Source organism: Tiliqua scincoides, chromosome 1, assembly GCF_035046505.1.
Source record: "Tiliqua scincoides isolate rTilSci1 chromosome 1, rTilSci1.hap2, whole genome shotgun sequence".
NCBI lineage: Eukaryota > Metazoa > Chordata > Lepidosauria > Squamata > Scincidae > Tiliqua > Tiliqua scincoides.
This window is the reverse complement of record NC_089821.1, coordinates 232,743,264-232,763,171: the sequence shown is the minus strand read 5'-3', so window position 1 is coordinate 232,763,171 and position 19,908 is coordinate 232,743,264. Positions and strand designations below refer to the sequence as shown.

Sequence of the window (19,908 nt, the reverse complement as noted above, 5' to 3'; positions counted from 1 at the left end):
GTAGATAACTGAAACCACAGATATAGAACCTGGGGATACAGGGAGGCTATGGTATATAGTCCATCATTGCTCTGTATTAGCACTTCCAAAAAAACATCACCAAATCAGTGTTGACAATAAGTTCAATCTGAACAAATGTTCAGATTGAAGATCAAGATATATGATAACAAAAATGTCTGAAGGGATGGAAGAGGTAGAAAGATTTGCACATTGGTGTGGTTCCTGGGCTGTGTTTGGAGTTCCCCTATGAGCATGCACAGTGAGTTTGGTTCAGCCAGTGCCAAATCTTAAAGGGATAAGACTTTTACTGATGGCAGCCTAGTTGTTGCATATAACTTAGGATGCAATCCTAACCCCTTAGTGCTTTCCAGCACTGACATAAGGGCAATGCAGCTCTGTGGTCAGGGAACAAACATTCCCTTACTTTGAGGAGGCCTCTGTGAGTGACACCCAACTGCAGGATGCAGCACATGTCCCATTGGCACCGCTATGTCAGTGCTCGAAAGCACTGACAAGGGGTTAGGATTGCACCCTTAATGAGATAACAACCCTATGAGAGAGCGAGAGAGCTCTACTATAGGTTTTGTTTCTTGGACATGGCAGAATGTGCTAAATCCAGAAACTGGGTAGGTGGTTGTGTGTGTGTGTGTGTGTGTGTGTGTGTTGAAACACTGTTTTACAATACTTGATTTGAAAGCTGTGGACCTAAGCAATAAAGGTTCTTTAATATGCCCAAGAAACAGTTCTGCAGTTTTGTTTTACTTTTTTGACTGTTCTGGTTAATTGTGGAACTGCTTGGTTAAAAGAGTAATACAGTGGTGCCTCGCATAATGAAATTAATTCGTTCCGCGAGTCCTTTCGTTATGCGAGTTTTTCATTTTGCGAAACGCGTTTTCCCATAGGAATGCATTGAAATTTAATTAATGCGTTCCTATGGGCAAGAAAAGTCAGAACAAAGTCACATTTGGTTTACAAAGTGTTTGTTAAGTGCCCTTTAAAGGCATACATACTGTACTGAGGATTTCAAAAAGGGGGGGATGCTGAGTGAGGAGCTTGAAGGCTGTAATCCTGTGCACACTTTCCTGGGAGCAAGCACAATGGGACTTACTTACATAAACTGACATGAAGATCCTCCCCTTACTAGGGTGAAGGGGATCATAAACTGACATGAAGATCCCCCCCCTTAAAACAAACCAAAACAAACAAACAAACAAAAATTCATCTTGCGAAGCACGGGTCATAAAAATTGGTTGTGCGAGTCACCAAAAATCGCAAAACGCTTTCGTTCTGCGAGTTTTTCGGTGCGCGAGGCATTCGTTATGCGAGGTACCACTGTACGTAGTTTCCCAACAGTTTCTCAGTTGAATGTCATGCATCTCATTAAGATGTGGTTCAAATTATTTTGACAGACCTGGTCGCTGTGATTCAGACTGATAGAAATTTAGGTAATGGAAATGACCACTTATAAATAAAACCATACAAGGCAAAATAAGTTAATTAGGTCACTTGAGAAACAGAAACACTCTTTCTGAAAATTCTGAAAGTTATATTTTTGGTTGTCTTTGGTATTGTATTTCAATGGCTGCAGTTGCTGTATCTTAGAGCATGTTAGCACATTTTCTGTACTGTTTAAAAAAACTGACCCTGCAATCCTGTACTCATGACCCAATCCTATCTGATTGGGTCTGCCGGTGATGCTGTTATGTTAGTATTTCTTCCCCTCTCCTAATACTCACATTCTTTAACTATTTCTTGTTGGTGGAGCTGGGAGATGCTAATACAGTCACATCATATTGTATGCTTTTTTGGATTTAGTCAAGCATCCATTTAAATATCCAACTTGTCCTAGTTGGGGCTTAGATTTAAGTATAAATAGGGATTGTCAGGGCACAAAATAGGGTGGAACTATGGCAGTGTAGGGGAACTTCAGTAGTCTCCCCCCCCCCCCGCTTTTCATACCAGTCATGTCCTTAAGTTTATTTTTACATTTACATACCCTTTCATTGGCTTTCACTACAAGCTTGCTTTGTGTTTGGCTTTTTTTTTTTTAATTTTAAAATGGTGCTCAGAGGGCAAGATCAAGATAAAAAGCATGGTGAAGGCTAACTACTGAATGCTCTGACCATGGTTTTGCAGACCTGCTCTTCCTATTTATATTCAAATTAAGAATACCTGATTTGCATACTAATTTAAATTTTAAAAGTGTCTTTGTAATAGTGATGTCACTAACTTTCCTGTGTGGGTAAGAATTTTTACTAGTAACATTTAAAATACTGTTTCAGTTATGTTTTTTGTTGTAAGCCATCTTGGGGGGGGCTCCACTAACTGCTGAACAGTGAGATATAACTACTGGATAAATAAGACAAAGTGTATGGACATGCATCATTAAGGGTTCTGATAGAATGCTTGTGTGTGGTGGTCCCAATACTGAAATCATTAAAGGAGTTTGCTCAAGAAACCTGAATGTTAAAGGGTTCAGTAACTCTTCAGTTTTGTTTAGGTATCTGTCTGAAAAATTGCACTAGAAGAACCTTCTTCTATCTATTAACAAAAAATTAAGTTCATTTTTCATTGTGGTGTTCAGTTATAGCATATATACCTCACAATTTGACATATGGAATTTAAAAAGAAATTACTGTGACCACAACTTAAAACACCCTTAAGCAGATGTTGACTTTTTCTGCATTGGACTATAGTTTTTGTGTCTCTCCATATTATTCCTGATTTTGGGGCTGACTGGTGGTACTTGTTTTAAGCACTTAAATACAGTGAAGAATTAAATTATGTGAGAATAGTATTCTTGTAGTTGTGCATTGTGCTTTCTTGTAGGATTTAAGGTATTAGCATGTAACCTTTTAAAAGATAGGATTTAAGGTACTGAAACTTTAAATCCTAGAATGGGTTCTCCAAACGTTTTGATCTCCAGAGCCCTTAGTGCTCCTAAAAGGAGTCTCGGGGAGCCCCTGAGCACCGGTACATTTGTGGAGTGGCACAATGCCAAGATCAAATCCAAATACCAATGGAGATCTGAAACTGGATGGGAATGAGGAAGGAGAGCCACAAACAAGGAAAATGAGAGGGACTGGTGAGCAAACTTAGGATGTGCTTGTGGAGCCCCTGAAACAGTCTCGGGCCGGTCTCCTAGGAGCACACTTTGAGAAATGCTGTCTAGAAGAATAGGATTCCTATTTTCTTACTTAGATTTTTATGTTGATTTTTTAATAACATTTTGTATATAATTTTATCTGTGACATTTGGTGAAAGAAAAGTAAAACTTCATATTTGTTCATACTTCTTCATACTTCATACTTCGTTGTGAAGTTCACATAGATGGAACTCCTCAGGTCCAGGACACCCCATGCCATCCCCACTCTTTTATTTACCATCAGGGCTGACTGAGAGCCAATCAGTTGTAATATTTGTTCCTCCATTAATGAATATGCATGAAGAATGCATTTCAGAAATTAGGCAAAATTCCTGTCAATGGAATATCTCGGTTCAAATGGGCAAGTAGCTGTTTATAAATATACCTGCCCAATTACCTTGGATTTGTGCAGCACAATCCTAACTGCATGTTAGGCTGGTACAAATCCCTTGTACCATCCTAGGAGGGTCTCAAATGTGCCATAAAGCATGTTTGTGCCCCGCCCAGGAGGAAGCTGCGCCTGTGCATACAGGTTTGCTGGCACACGGGGGCTGAATTCAGCCTCCATGGCAGCTTTCCCCAGGTAAGTTACGTTGGCAGAGTTCAGCTGACTCAGGGGTCTAGGGGGGTGGGGGAAGCATTCTGGGGAGGGCAGTTCCGGGGGCAGGCGGGGAGAGCAGAAGGCAGGGCTGGGATTTGGCTGTTATGTCCCGTTTCTGAGCAGCGCAGAGCAGCTTCAAGCCACTCCGCTGTCCTCAGACTTGTGCCACCTCAGCACAAGTCTGAGGAGACCCATAGGGGTTGCAGTGGCTTACCCAGAGGTAAGGGGAAGAGTAAGAGAAAGAGCCACTTTGGGCACCTATCCTGCGCTGGGTATAGCGCAAGTCTCTTGGCTTGCCTATTCCAGCACAAGATAGGATTGCACCCTTAGTCTGTTATTTTTTTCCACATGCAGTCCTCCATGGACATTTCTTCATTGAACATGAATATTGTTGAAATTTTTCTGCCATATAAATATGATAAACTATGAAAATTCTGATGCAACTTTTCTGTTCAGTGAAGGAATGCCCATGGAGGAATACAGTTGGAAAAAATAAACAGTAACATGATATAGAATCCTTTATTGGCATATAAAACAAACTAATCTACAACTATATACATTTGGTCAGCCAGATAACAACTCAATTGCACAGTTCAATGAGCTGAGTTGCCACAGTATCTGTTATTTCCGCAGAAGAATCAGTTAGGAGGTAGCGTATTCTTGTCACGTCTGTAAGTCCTCCTCTTGTTCTCAGTATAGGATTTAAATATCTTTGACGGATCTCAGTGTAGAAGGGATAATAAAGAATGGAATGGACAATGGTCTCAATACAACCCAGCCCACAAGGGCATTGCCTTTCAGAATGAGCTGTCTTATGAAATTTCCCAAAAACGACGGCTGATGGGAGCACATTAAATCTAGCAAGGGAGAAAGCTTTCCTTTTTGATAAGTGTGCAGCGAGTAAAGATATGAGGCTACTTGACCATACAATATAGGAATCGCCAGACTTAACAGGGGTCATGCTCTGTTTGCCATCCTATAAAGATCCTGCCTTTCAATGTCAAGAAATCTGCACTTGATGCACTGTTATGCCTCTTGATATGGAAGCAAGCCTAAACATTCAAAAGACAACCCGTCTGAGTTAATTTTCTTTTCCAAAATGGTTATGGCAAGGGGCCGATTAGATTCAAGGAACATCATATAGAGCAAGCTTCAAGGGTCATAGCTGTAATATATGTGCAGCCAATATTTGATGGCCATCAGCCCGACCCTGGTTTCTAACAATGATTGACCCGTTTCTAGACATAGGGCAGCATAAGCTGCACAAGTTGGAAGACCCAAGATTTTTGCAGAAATTTACCTTGGACAGAAACCAGGGCTTTGTTTAACACCCCAGTCCGAAGGGAAATTCCATTAAATAATTGGGGAATCACCTTGGCATTAAAGGTCTTCAAGGTTTCTTGCATAGAAAAGCGAGTGATAGACTGACAGGTAGCTACATTAATTGCCAATGTAGCTACATTAATTGCCATTTTTCCGTGAATAGCTCAGGAGAGATTATAATGTAAATTTAGACCAAGGTATTTTATTTAAACTGCTTAACTTGTTCTAATTTGTGTCCATTCTTTGCCAGTTATACAACTTCCACATTCTAGAGAATACAAGTATTTTAGACTTGTCAAAATTCAGCTGTAACTGGTTTTCTTTCAAGTACTCCAAACCAAAGAGAGCATCTATCCAGAATCGCAGTGCGGATTCCGAGCCAACAGGTCCACCACTGATATGGTATTCTCCCTTAGACAACTGCAGGAAAAATGCAGGGAACAACGACAGCCACTCTTTATAGCCTTCATAGATCTCACGAAGGCTTTCGACCTGGTCAGCAGGGATGGCCTCTTCAAGATTCTCCCCAAGATTGGATGTCCACCCAGGCTCCTCAGCATCATCAGATCCTTCCACAAGGACATGAAGGGCACTGTTGTCTTTGATGGCTCCACATCAGACCCCTTTGACATCCGAAGTGGTGTGAAGCAGGGCTGTGTTCTTGCACCAACCTTGTTTGGGATTTTCTTCGCTGTCATGCTGAAGCAGGCCTTTGGAACTGCAACAGAAGGCATCTATCTCCAGACCAGATCTGACGGAAAGCTCTTCAACCTCTCCAGACTGAGAGCAAAGTCCAAAGTCCAGCTGAAATGTCTGCGTGACTTCCTCTTTGCCGACGATGCAGCTGTCACTGCCCACTCTGCCAAAGATCTCCAGCAGCTCATGGATCGTTTTAGCAAGGCCTGCCAAGATTTTGGACTGACGATCAGCTTAAAGAAAACACAGGTCATGGTTCAGGATGTGGACTCACCTCCCAGCATTACAATCTCTGCGCATGAACTGGAGGTTTTCCATGACTTTGTGTACCTTGGCTCAACGATCTCCGACACTCTTTCTCTCGATACCGAGCTAAACAAACGCGTCGGTAAAGCAGCTACCACGTTTTCCAGACTCACAAAGAGAGTCTGGTCCAACAAGAAGCTGACGGAACATACCAAGATCCAGGTCTACAGAGCTTGCGTCCTGAGTACACTTCTGTACTGCAGCGAGTCATGGACTCTCCGCTCACGACAGGAGAGGAAACTGAACGCTTTCCACATGCGCTGCCTCCGATGCATTCTCGGCATCACCTGGCAGGACAAAGTTCCTAATAACACAGTCCTGGAACGTGCTGGAATCCCTAGCATGTATGCAGTGCTGAAACAGAGACGCCTGCGTTGGCTCGGTCATGTCGTGAGAATGGATGATGGCCGGATCCCAAAGGATCTCCTCTATGGAGAACTCGTGCAAGGAAAGCGCCCTACAGGTAGACCACAGCTGCGATACAAGGACATCTGCAAGAGGGATCTGAAGGCCTTAGGAATGGACCTCAACAAGTGGGAAACCCTGGCCTCTGAGCGGCCTGCTTGGAGGCAGGCTGTGCAGCATGGCCTTTCCCAGTTTGAAGAGACACTTGGCCAACAGTCTGAGGCAAAGAGGCAAAGAAGGAAGGCCCATAGCCAGGGAGACAGACCAGGGACAGACTGCACTTGCTCCTGGTGTGGAAGGGATTGTCACTCCCGGATTGGCCTTTTCAGCCACACTAGATGCTGTTCCAGAACCACCTTTCAGAGCACGATACCATAGTCTTTCGAGACTGAATGTTGCCAATATATATTCCAAACACTTTTTCAAAAGTCATTTTAAACCCAAATCAGTTCAAGACATTATTATGGCATCATCCGCATATAGGAGGATCGGTACCTGAGTGGATCCTAATCTGGGACAGTGCCCATCCACCTCAGTCAGAGAGGGAGCCAAATCATTAATAAATAGAGTAAATAGGGCGGGGGCCAAAGCACACCTTTGTTTGACTCCCTTGTTTAACAGAATAATATACAGAATAACAATCCAAGTAGTTTATAAGCCTGTCTGCATAAACAGATTCTTGTTCATTCTAACTCATGAATCTGTCTTGTAGAATTGATGGAAATTTCTGAAATGCATTCTTTCAGTTTGATTTTCTAGAATACATACCAAAATCCAAATAGAATAGCATTATGAAAGTCTAGTTTCTAATAGTAATTATTTAATGTTGGTGAACAACTTAAAATAACAAGCTTGTACCTTTATTTCAGATAAACCAGTGGTAATGCTTTTTTGCCACTTCATGGTTATGCAGTGTACACAAGGGGAAAGTACATATTAATAACAGATGGGGCATGGTTAAATGATGAGATTGATATGGGAGATTAGTTGCTGCTAAGCCAACTAGATACAGTTAGCTTCTACAGTCTTAAGTTAATAAGATTATTACTGTTTTTCAGCTGTAATGGAAACCTCTAATGGAAAATGTTGCTAGTGAACAGACCTCAGTGGAATTTGATTTAAATGTCACAAACTTTACCTTCAGTAGAATAAAATTGATATATTTTCTTTGCATACGGAACCAGGAAATAAAAAAGAAATGAATGAAGTGTTTGCTGATATACAGCGTTTTTGAAGCCCACGGAGGTCACGTGCAGCCTCTGCAGGCCTCAGAATACCTCCAGACACAACAAGAGAACATCTCCAGTTGCGTCAGGTGGTCATATTGGACCAGACCCACAGATTTACTTATCAGCAGGTTTCTGTATCTATGGGGGTGTGTGTCTGGGAATGGATCCCCCATAGATACCAAGGTCCAACTGTAGTGGAAAGGCAGAAAACGCAAATATAGAAGCGCTGACAATTCTTATGTAAAACTCAAATGCTCTATAAAGTTTAAATAAAAATAAGTGCCATGACAATTCACAACAGTAATTGGCAACAGAAGTTGCTTTTTAACAGGTTACTTCATTTTAAAACTACGAACTATTACCTATGTTTGGCAATTTAATAGGGTAGTGACAGCAAGATTTCCAGAGTGCTTCAATCTCATCTCATGCAGAGGCTTGTAGAGTAAAAAAAAAAAAAATTGTGTTTATAATGGATTTCTCTGTTTCAAGTCTTTCCTTCCTTGGAGAAAATAATATTGAAATATTGAAATAATTGAGTGGTCCTGAATATCACTGTGTTATAGTCTTAACATTATTCATAAGAAAGCCACTACAAAAAACCCCCCCAAAATGCAAGCTTGTGGTTATACTGGGTTAGGAGAAGGAGAAGGAAAAGGAGAAGACTTTTCTAGCCCTCATATGGTAGGTAACTAGAGTCTGGTTTGAAGCAGGACTCCTGTGTATTGGAGCTTCGGATAATTGAGTGTGTGATCTTGTGACCAAAGTAGATGATACATTAATTGCATGATTTGGGCCCATTTTTGTGTGTTTAATTGTAAATAGCAATCTCAGAGGGTCCTAATCGAGTTAGGTGGTTCTGATACTGTCCACTGTGGTCCTGATCCAGAGGGCCCACAACTCTTATTTGTCCTGGGAGGACAAACAGCCATGTGTGATCCAGTTTATGGCAAAACAAAGTGGTAAAGTCCTCCTTGCCTGTTGGATCAGAAGCCTCCCAGCTGTTGTTTACATGTCAACAAACACATATGTAGGCCTTGTTATGCAAATAATGTATAATCTATTATATGTCCTGGAGGTTACTAAAAACCTTCTTCAACCATTTGAGTTGAAAATAAGTGTTAGTTAAAATCCATAACATATTTTATAAACATTATTAAAAATTCAAACTTTCTGTGGATCCATTTATCTTTATTCTGACACAAAACATCTTGGAGAATGCCATGATTCACAGTGCTTGATAATGGTAAATATTTCCCAGCTTTCAGTATGTTAGCATCTGATTCATCTGTCCACATGTATACCTACTTGATTTGATTGTTCTAGTTGTGAAAATGTACACTGTTCTTATATTGCTGTGTAAACTTAAAATATCCTGTTTCTATTTTTGGATAAAAAGATTACCTTGGTATCATAGTATCTTTTCCAGGGAGGCAAATTTGTATGTTTTCATCATACAAACTCAGTTGTGTAGACTGTGCAGTAGAAGGGTATCAAAATAGTGTGTGCCTCTTAACTGTACACAGTATAACTGAATTTAACCTTACACATGTGAAATTGCTTCCTTATATTTTCACTTATGGAGTTTGAGAAATGGAAACACTGTATCCCCAACACATGATTGCTTACTTGGTATGAAAGAAACAAATTGTGATTGTGTGTCTGTGCTTTACCATGTCTCAGTGATCTGGTGTTTATGGTTTATCAGGGCAGTCCTTAATCCTGGTTTCAGTCTCTACACCTAAGCTCGTTGTGAAATTGTTAAGGGAGAAAGTAGCCCTGGGCTACTTCAGAGAGTTACATCCTAAGTCTGGACATAGTGCAGCTCCATCACTGAATTCTTTCTGCTTATGGAAGGCCCCTTGTATGAATGCAACTTATTTTGTCAGCAGAAGAAGCTTCCAGTTACCAAAATACGTTCCTTCCAAACTTAAGATACAATCCATTTTCCTGAAGCTGTTATGGAAATGCTGAAGATTCCAAGATCCAGAATGCTTTGGTAAACCCACAAAACGATGACATAGATAAACCTTATTAATGTATATCTTTGCAAGCTTTTTAGATTCTAGCAGCAAGTTAATGATTTTTCTGACTATAACAGTAATTAAATGTGCAATTCATAATCTTAGTGATTTTCCGATCTGATGAAATTGCATCTAGATCTTGCATTTTTGTCAGTTTTAAAATATGTAATAATGGGAACTTCTTTTTCCCTCAACTTTCAGGGCATTAATACTTAGAACTAAGTTGTCTGTTCATCCTTGAAGAATTTATTCCAGTATTGCAAGGAGCTGAAAATAACCTTTCCATAAGGCAATATTCTCTTGAGATTATTGCACTTTGATAAATACAGTACTGTGGTTGCCACTCTCAGCTACTGCCGGTATATCTTGAGACATATGATTGAGTTGATGAATATTGTAAAGCTGTCTGTTCCCCTCCTTCTGCTCAGAATCCTTTTCCTCCTGCTTCCAAAATCCAGAACTCATTGTGTCAAACTGCTTCTCAGAAAGCACCGCATAACACAAGTTCAGTCTTTGTTCTTCCACAGCTTACCTGCAGCCTTGTCTTCTTTACCCAGCTTTGCTCTTAACACCTGCTGTTCTTATCCTGCTGCTCCCCAGCTATCAGTCCTGAGCATTACTTACTTCCTCCTCTGTGCTGTGTTTCATTCCAAGCAAAAGCTTTCTGTTTTCATCTTCAGAAACCTGATCTTTCCTAATATTGTACCCATACATTTTGTATTCCTATACAGATACAGTTTATCTTCAGCTCTGAATTACATGTTCACTAAAACTTCTTGCCTGTGGAATTGCTTATCAGTACTGCAATATACAGTATTCTGGTTGAGAAATTTATTTGGGGAACATAACATTTTGCATACTTTAGTGCTTACTTGAGAAGGTATGGCTGTTTGTCACCATAACCCTAATATCAAAAGTGTGTTGGGTTGAAAGGATAGCAATTCAGGTTAGAAAACATATCCAAAATGAATTTAAACCACAGTGAATATGAACCACAAACTGCAGCACAGCTTTTGTCTCTTACACTATAACTGAAAGTATCACTTTTTCATGGTACATCATAAGAACATAAGAACATAAGAACAGCCCCACTGGATCAGGCCATAGGCCCATCTAGTCCAGCTTCCTGTATCTCACAGCGGCCCACCAAATGCCCCAGGGAGCACACCAGATAACAAGAGACCTCGTCCTGGTGCTCTCCCCTACATCTGGCATTCTGACTTAACCCATTCCTAAAATCAGGAGGTTGCGCATACACATCATGGCTTGTACCCCATAATGGATTTTTCCTCCAGAAACTCGTCCAATCCCCTTTTAAAGGCGTCTAGGCTAGACGCCAGCACCACATCCTGTGGCAAGGAGTTCCACAGACTGACCACGCGCTGAGTAAAGAAATATTTTCTTTTGTCTGTCCTAACCCGCCCAACACTCAATTTTAGTGGATGTCCCCTGGTTCTGGTATTATGTGAGAGTGTAAAGAGCATCTCCCTATCCACTCTGTCCATCCCCTGCATAATTTTGTATGTCTCAATCATGTCCCCCCTCAAGCGTCTCTTTTCTAGGCTGAAGAGGCCCAAACGCCGTAGCCTTTCCTCATAAGGAAGGTGCCCCAGCCCCGTAATCAGCTTAGTCGCTCTCTTTTGCACCTTCTCCATTTCATAAAATGGAGAATGACATTTTATCATATCATAAAATGTCATTCCATAAAATGAAGAATTTCTAACATGGAAGGAGGCATGGTTTCTGTTGGTTCCCTTCCCCTCTCCCCACAGCCCCATGACCCTCACATATCTACTCCTGAGAATGAGAGGCCTTTTAACAGAATGGTGTGTGCAGTGGGTGCTGCAGTAGAAAGGGAGGTTTAATTTAAATTGCCCATTGTAGAAATGGAAATTCTCCTTGTGGAACAATGCAAATGCTTTTAATAGTTTAAGGGCGCAATCCTAAATCCTTATGTCAGTGCTTTCCAGCACTGACATAAGGGCAATGTAGCTCCGAGATAAGGGAACAAACATTCCATTACTTTAAGGAGGCCTCTGTGAGTGACACCCAACTGCAGGATGCAGCATGTGCCCCATTGGCACCGCTATGCCAGTGCTGGAAAGAACTGACATAAGGGGTAAGGATTGCACCCTAACTTGAACAGATTTTTATGGCTCTTAATTTTGTTGCTTAGTGGATACTTCAAAGATCTATAAAAAAATTCTTACATCTGTTTTCTATTGTGATTATTGACAAAAAGAATATGTTAAAATTTAAAAATATAAACTAGTATATATTTTTCAACAGAAAATAGTGGGAAAAATTGCATTCCAAAAAACAAAACTTAAGATGCTGCATAACTGGCAGTATTGCAGTCTTTTAGGTAAATAGATTTTGTCCAGTAAACTTTAACTGCTTCTTTTAAACTGAGGATGAGTACCACAGAATGCTGTTTACCAGTTCCATGCCAATATCCTTCATTCCTCAATATCTTTACATGTTTCTTCTATTGCAGTTTATTGATGCCAGGTTAATAGAGGTACAGCCAGCCCATCTCTATTTTTAGTGTCTTCATCGCTCTAAAGAAACTTGGTGCTGAAAGTAAACTAAATGACTTTTAAAAAGCAAGCAGTCTCTGATACTATCTTTTCCCCATCCCTTCAGCATCAAGAACATTCTGTTTGCTGTGCTATCAATTTTAAGAACAGCTTGCATGATACATAGCCCTTTTTTCTTTTACTAATAGATTTCTTCAACATTTGTTCATATTTTGATGTTCTCCCGATTTGTTATTTTTTTCCTGTACATTCCAAGATAAAGTGCTCAATTCTTCAGTTACCTGCTTCTCAGTACTTGCTTCAGCAGCAGTTGCTTGTGGTGCATCCGCGTCCCTGACACTTGGCAAGCAAGCTTATTATGCCAAATGCATAATGTTTTGCTAGCAGCTGCATGAAAAACTTTGAATTGAAATTTATTCAGAATGTACATTGCGCCTCTCTTCTTCTCCCACTTTCTTTTTGTCATCTAAACGCAAGATATTTGCAAAATTCTGCATGTTTCATGCTGCTGTAGTTGTTATAATCCATTTTAATTTTATCTTTCATTTCTCCTTTCCACTATAAATTGGATTTTTAAAAGAGTTAAGGATCACTGCAACCTGACATTTCCTTGATTTCTCCATTTGTAGGTATATTTTAATGTCTTAATTAAACCAAGTCCATATTTGCAATTACTCCGAATCTTATGCTTTGTTGCATAAACAGTTGTAAAAATTTTAAAAAATCTTCACAGATATAATTCTGTATAGTTCAGGAAATTGAGATTAATTGCAGAGTGCTGCCCTTCAAATGAACAATGCTGCTACAATAAATCTTGGTCAATTTTTAACTACTACTATATAGCTGACAAGACTAACTTGTCAGGATCGGTTCTTAGTTGTGTTTTCCCATGGCACCATTAGATCTTACCTCCTTCTGACATCTATGAATCGGTTAGAACACAGATTTTCATCTTTAATGAGCTTCTTTCAGTTAGACATGCTTAAATTCAATCACTTCTTCAATAAGAAAATAGCAACAGAGAATAGAAATGAGTTACAGTTCGGCTCGCTCTTGCTGCAGACTTGTCATTCCTTTCCGACAGTGATCACCTGGATTGTATATGAACTCTGAAATTCCTTGAAGACTCTGAAATTCGCCAATACTGTGAAATGTATCTCTTTATTTTTCTTACTAGGGTGCAGCACAGATGGCAAGCAAGCTGAGGAGCAATCTGCAGCTGCAAGTGAAGAAGAGCCTTATCCTTTTTGTAGGGAGCCAAGTTATTTTGAAATCCCTACAAAGGAATTCCAACAACATTCACAAATACCAGAGGGTACTATTCATGAGATTCCAACTAAAGACACACACATAGCAGGGGCAGGGCATGCTTCATTTACTATTGAATTTGATGACAGCACCCCAGGAAAAGTTACCATCAAAGATCATGTCACAAAATTTACTCCAGATCAGCGCCACAAACCTAAGAAGCCTTCCCCTTCTGGTGCTCAGGATTTTTCTGGGCTTCAAACTGTGATGATGGCACCGGAGAGTAAAGTGGCAAACTGGTTAGCACAAAACAATCCCCCAACTATGATCTGGGAAGCAACAGAGGAAGATTCAAAAAGTATTAAAAGTGATGTTCCAGTCTACTTGAAGAGACTGAAAGGTAAAATAAACAATTTCAGCTGTTTATTTTCTTTGCCTTGAGTATTTCACAGTAAGTATATGCTAATTGAACTATGTACAGTTACTGCAGTCTACAAGGATCCTTTCAGACCAAATATTTTAGACAAGCATTTCGAATGACCATGAATTTTGCCAGGTCCAAGGAATGGCGTATGTGTGCTTGTCATAGTCAAAACTTCACAACATAGAGCATTTTGATATATTTTCAAAACTAAAATGTCCATCATAATACTATTAAAAGTCTCTTGCCTTATATTTGCAAAATATTAAGAATAGAGAGATATTCAGGTACCAGTTAGAATAATGCAGGTGAATAGACCTGTTTGCAGTCATTGTTTGGCTTTTAGTTTTTGTTATGTGCTAAAGTCATGCAGCTTTTTCAAGTGAAAGTACATTTAATAGTTGTAATACTTTCCACAGACATGTAAAATATGCCCAGGCTTCCCCCCCTCGGCAAAAAAACAAACAAACTAATTTTAAGAGCCCAAACATTTTCTTGAATATTGACCACCTTCCCCAATGCCACATGTCAACTGCTTTGGAATTTGAAGGTGCTTTGAAAAGCAGTCTGTGGTATGGGGCAAAGGGCTCAAATTCTCTTACATGAAGAAATAGCATATGTATCTGTGTTGAGTTGCACAACATTCTTAGGCATGAGTTGCCATTGGATGAAAGTCAAGCATGGTAAAAGGTGATGGGTTTGTTTGTTTTAAAGAAAATAGGAGATCATGTGGCATTCAAAAATAAGAGAAAGAAAATTATTGTATACCTGTTTGTAAAGGTTAAAATATACAGATGGTTTTTCTACATTGATTTGTGAATACAGGATAGCAAGCAGGTTCGCTAGACTTGGTAGTGTCCCATGGGTTCCTTTATTTCTGGCTTGGCAAATGGTTTCAAAAATGGAGTTTGCAACGTTTGGTCAGGATTCTGCAGCTCTCAAAAAACCATTCATTTCACCTAGGCATCAGGAGGGTGATTTCTGACCTGGAGCAAGAGAATATAATTTGTCTCCTACAGAAATAAATTACTGTATTAGCAAAGGGTGCTCACTGCCTAACAGTGTGGACTAATGAGTAGCCAATGAGAAGCCAGACACTTTAAATGAAAAACTTCAGAGAAGGATGCAAGAAATGACTTGAATGGTGGCACTTCTAGGCTGAGGAAGTGTTTGAATTTAACAAGCAGTATAGTTTCAACTGGGTGGGGAATAACAAGAGATAATGCAGAATCCACAGCTTTCTTCCAATAAACATATTTGGATGATTTCTAAAGTTAATTATACAGCAATTTTCTGAATAAGCATTTATCATAATATTTAGTATAAATTCAGGAAAACAACCTAAAGCTGCAATCCTATGTTTGTGGGAGTAAGTCCTTTGAACTCAGTGGAACTTCTGAATAAACACTCATAGGGAAGGTGTTTTTAGTGCAAACCTATGAACTCATAGTGCATTTCTTTATGTGCTAATGAAGATCTTTTTAAAGCTAGTGTGAATGTCATTGGATATGGTTACAATTCTTTTACATTTTCTCACTCTACCATTACGGAGTTTATAAATATATTACATCAGCTGCCTATCTTGAAGTTTCTGAGCACAATCCACAATCATTCTATGACTGTAACCATCACAGACAGCAAGACCTTGGCTCCTAGTTAGCACAAGTTTTATATGCTATATAAGAACAGCTGGCACTACTTGCAATGAATTGCAGGCAGCACAATAGCTTATGCCCAGGAAGAACAGTTATAATTAAGGTATATAGAGTATCAAAATCCCACATATGTCTAAGCATTGCTCAGAAACTCTGGTTGTTTGTGGAATCTGCACTTCATGCATAACCCAGAAGACATGTGAATTGCAGCATAAGAAATTTCACAATTTTATATAACCACAGTAAGATCTTGCTTATCTTTTCTGGTGTTCCTGTATAAATCCTGTTGTAAGATTTTATTATATATGTATCGATTTTTTTTCCACTTACAAAAATTTATTGTCCACCTAGAACTCATTATTTTATGGTTTGTAGAAATAGTTCTATTCTAATACTATGAAGAATATTTATTTACCACTTCTGAATAAGAAGGTTCACAAAGCCTTTTTAAAGGCTAAAGCTACCCTATTTTGTTCTGACACTGTACTCAGATGAGTGAATAGTTTTGGAAAAGCTCATCATAAGTTTATTTATATGTTTACTGCTGCTAATGATGAATCACGTTTTGGAAACTATTGTGATAACTAGGTGGAACATTTATTCTGGAAAAACAGTTCTAAACAGTATTCCAAACCTCAGTATTTTGTAAGCAGTTTGACTGATAGGTATGTTGATCTGCTGAATCCAAATCTTGGTATAGCTGTGATACCATTGTTTAAATTTCATCACAGAACAGAGTGTTTTCTGAATAAGATTATTCAAATGCATTTCCCTCTCTGATTAGCTAACCAAAGAATCCATTGTTGCATGACCAGTCTGAATGTGTGTAGTGTTGCTATGGGAAGCTTGTGGAGCTTGTCACTAACGGACAGTTGAGCTTCCAACAGAAAGACAAATATTGTCCCTGCATCTTATGTTCTTATGTTCTTTTTCATTTAAGTTTGAGAGGGTCTTTTCATTAGTGCCACATAAGTAGTGCTAGATTTCTAACCTTTGTCTTTGCAGGAAATAAACACGATGATGGGACACAGAGCGATTCAGAAAATGCTGGAGCACACAAACATTACAGTAAGCGGTCAGCAATTGAAGACCAGTTAAGGCATCATTATGCTGAACAGAAAAAGTTGCATCCAAAAGCCCAGGAGACAGAGAGACATGCAGATCAACCTGCTGTAAGTCAGACTGCTTTTATGATTGAGTTTTTTGACGAAGGCCATCCCCGGAAGAGGCGATCGTACTCCTTTTCCCAGAACGTAGGAGGCTTGTGTTCTGAAACACCTTCTGCAGCACCTCATACAAGAACTGAAAAAGTAAGACCTGCATCAGGTGACTCTAAAGGGAGTTCAGCACCTTTACAAAATAGCTCTACACAACAACGAGTGGTACATGCAAAACTTTTGAAGCAAAAATCAGAAGAACCTTCTGCTGCATTGCCTTTCTTACAAACTGCATTGTTAAGAAGTTCTGGAAGCCTTGGACATAGACCAAGTCCAAACGAGGACATGGAGAAAAAATTAAAAAGCCAGCTGGCTTCTGTGACTGTCGAAAAGGATGATGATGACCAGAGTGACAAAGGTACTTACACTATTGAGCTGGAAAATCCCAATGCTGAGGAAGTAGAAGCTCGAAAAATGATTGATAAGGTAAGCAATTTAAATGTGCATGCTGCTGTTAAAGTCAAATATGTAGTGTATTTAATGGGACACTAGTAAGAACAATTATTTGAATAAATACAATACAATGGTATTGCAGTATCTTCTTTGAAAAACATCATGTGGAGCTCTTTGTTTTTTGCTGACCAGGATTTTGTAATCACATCTTCACTTCAAAGGTAGGCACACAGATTTGGAGCTCATTCCTGCTATGTCAATGATCCAACAAAATGGTTTGTCTGATCTTCTGAACTTGCCAGTTCTGCTGAGTAGAATAATTTTTCCCCTTAAATTGCATATTCTAGTTATTTTGTCTGGAGTGTATATGAAGACAATTGTCATAAGAATTTTTAATTTGGTGTTGAAACCAAGAGAACCGAATAGACACATTACTTGTGGAAGATAAACGTGATATACTTCATTATGGCTTTTGTCCTGTACGATTCTTACATTACGTCTAAATTTAATTCTCCATGTAACCATTCTGTGTAGTAAAGTCCAGCACAAGTGATCCACCCATGCCCTTCATATTATGGGACTATTTCACAAATGTTGATCTTGGTGTGAGGACCATGGATTGTTTCCAGAAACGATGTGCATTTCCATTAATGCTGAATGCATGAAAAAATAATTGGGAAACATGGGGTGGAGGAAAATGCTGTATAAAAAATATAATTGGAATCTATACTGTGCAGACTTTAAAACTTTATTTAGTGCAGGTCAAGAATCTTGTAGTATCTTAGAAAAGATGTCTCTGTCCTACTCACTGAGGCCAATTTAACTCAGCCAGGCATGTCATTTGGGGGGAGGGGGAGGGAAGTGGGGTAAAAATTCATTAAATAAATATTATGTTTAGGCAGAGGTATAGATGCTCCTGAAGAATAATCATGTGTTGTCTGAAATATGGAAGGAGGGCTTCCCTCTCTAAGTGGTGATCCTGAACTCTGTCCAAGTAAGTTGCCAAATAGCCCTGCCAGAGCCTAATAATTGCAAATGTGAAGTTACCTAGTTCAGCAGTATTTTTCTGTGGTCTGTTCAGATTATCTTACTGCTGTCTGTGGTGACAGAGTAAGATTGGAAATTCTGGGAATGCTTCTCATCTTCAGCCAGATATATGAGGGTATGTGTCACATTGCTACAGCTTCTACTTGCAAAAAATTTAATGTGTATATTTCCAAATCAGGTTGTAAGTTCCCAGATATTGTCTGGTTTGGACTTACATGTACTTTATGTTCTGTGCAAGGACAAAGTCAAACAAGATACATGTGTATGTACACCTGGCAGACCTAGTGAGATTGGTGCTCACACTGGCGAGGGCAGGTGCTGCAATCCCAGTTCCCACCTCTTGTAGCCAGTAGGATAATTCAATCCTACCCTATGTGTAGTGGGTGGGTAGTGGGTATGTAGTGGTTGGTTGGTGGGTGGGTGGATAGTTGCTCCTGGGGTCCTTGAAGTGTTGAAACAAGAAGATATTTCTAATTTTTAGTATAAATTGAGTGCATACTTCACAAATTGGATTGCAATTTTTGATTTGTTCGTCCGTGCACAGCAGGATGTGTGCTTGTTGTACTGTTGTCTTGAAACTCAGAGAGCCATACTTGCTGCCTTGAGTTCCAATACAATCAGATTTCTCTTGAAATCTGTCACTGACCAGGTTACTTGTGACACAGCTGCCTGCATGTGTGCACCCTAACCCATCCGACTGGCATATGTTATTACTATAATCCTCTCTGGAACAGCTAAACTTGCTCCTTCCATCAGGCACCCTGTGCTTAGCCACCACTGAACCTCCTGCAGAAGGCTTGAATTATTTTGTGCCTCTTTTTCTCCACAAGACGAGCGTAAGGTCTTATTGCCTGTTGGAAGGGACTTGTGTGGAATCTCGCCCAATTTACTAAGCTTTGGCAAGAGACCAGTACTTGGAGAATGCAACTAGGCACTTGATATCTGTGCTTTGTGATACACTCAGCTCTGTCAGCTTCTGTATTAATTTCTCCCACCTCTGTGGAGACAAGTATACCCTGTGTATCTGAGAGTCTATTACAACTCCTAGATGTTCTAGACCAGGGGTCTCCAAACCCCAGCCCGGGGGCCAGATGCAGCCCACAGCCAGCCTCTATCCGGCCCACGGCCAGCCTCTGATCCCCTGAGAGACTCTGGCCCAGTTGCCCAAACACAACCGGAGTTATACTTGTGGGGTGGGGGAATGGGTGTCAATTTAAGTTTGTACTTTATTTCTTAGGCTGTGTTGGTGCTTGGAGAAATCCTGGGCATTTGCACCCATTCATTTATTCATTCATCTAAGTTCCATCTCTAATTATTTATTTAAATTCTATTATTTAATTTTTTTCCCCAGCCCTTGACACTGTACCAAATATTTGCTGTGGCCCTTCAGCTAAAAAGTTTAGAGACCCCTGTTCTAGACTGAGATGGAACTAACAAACTTTTTTTTGTATGTTTACTACAAATCCATGTGTCTCAAGTTAGCACAGTTAGCACTGTGTGGATCTGAGATTGAGAGTGGGTGGAGTCTCTCAGCATCAGATTGTCCAAGTAAAGTTACACATAGATTCCCTCTCTCTGAGGTATGCCACTAGTGTGACCAACACTTTCATGAACAACTTCAGTGCGGTCACTAACCCTAACGGAAGAGCCTTGTATTGAAA

The 19,908-nt window shown here is 39.8% G+C and overlaps 1 protein-coding gene across 4 annotated transcripts in view; it reads left to right on the top strand.

Annotated features, from left to right (window-relative positions):
* Positions 1-19,908, top strand: part of CEP170 (centrosomal protein 170) — a 108,268-nt gene that overhangs the window by 36,332 nt on the left and 52,028 nt on the right. For all 4 annotated transcript variants that reach the window (XM_066617448.1, XM_066617438.1, XM_066617430.1 and 1 more), the window contains 2 exons: positions 13,444-13,914; positions 16,596-17,233. In XM_066617448.1, coding sequence (XP_066473545.1) covers positions 13,444-13,914; positions 16,596-17,233 — 1,109 coding nt within the window. The remainder of the gene's footprint in view (positions 1-13,443; positions 13,915-16,595; positions 17,234-19,908) is intronic.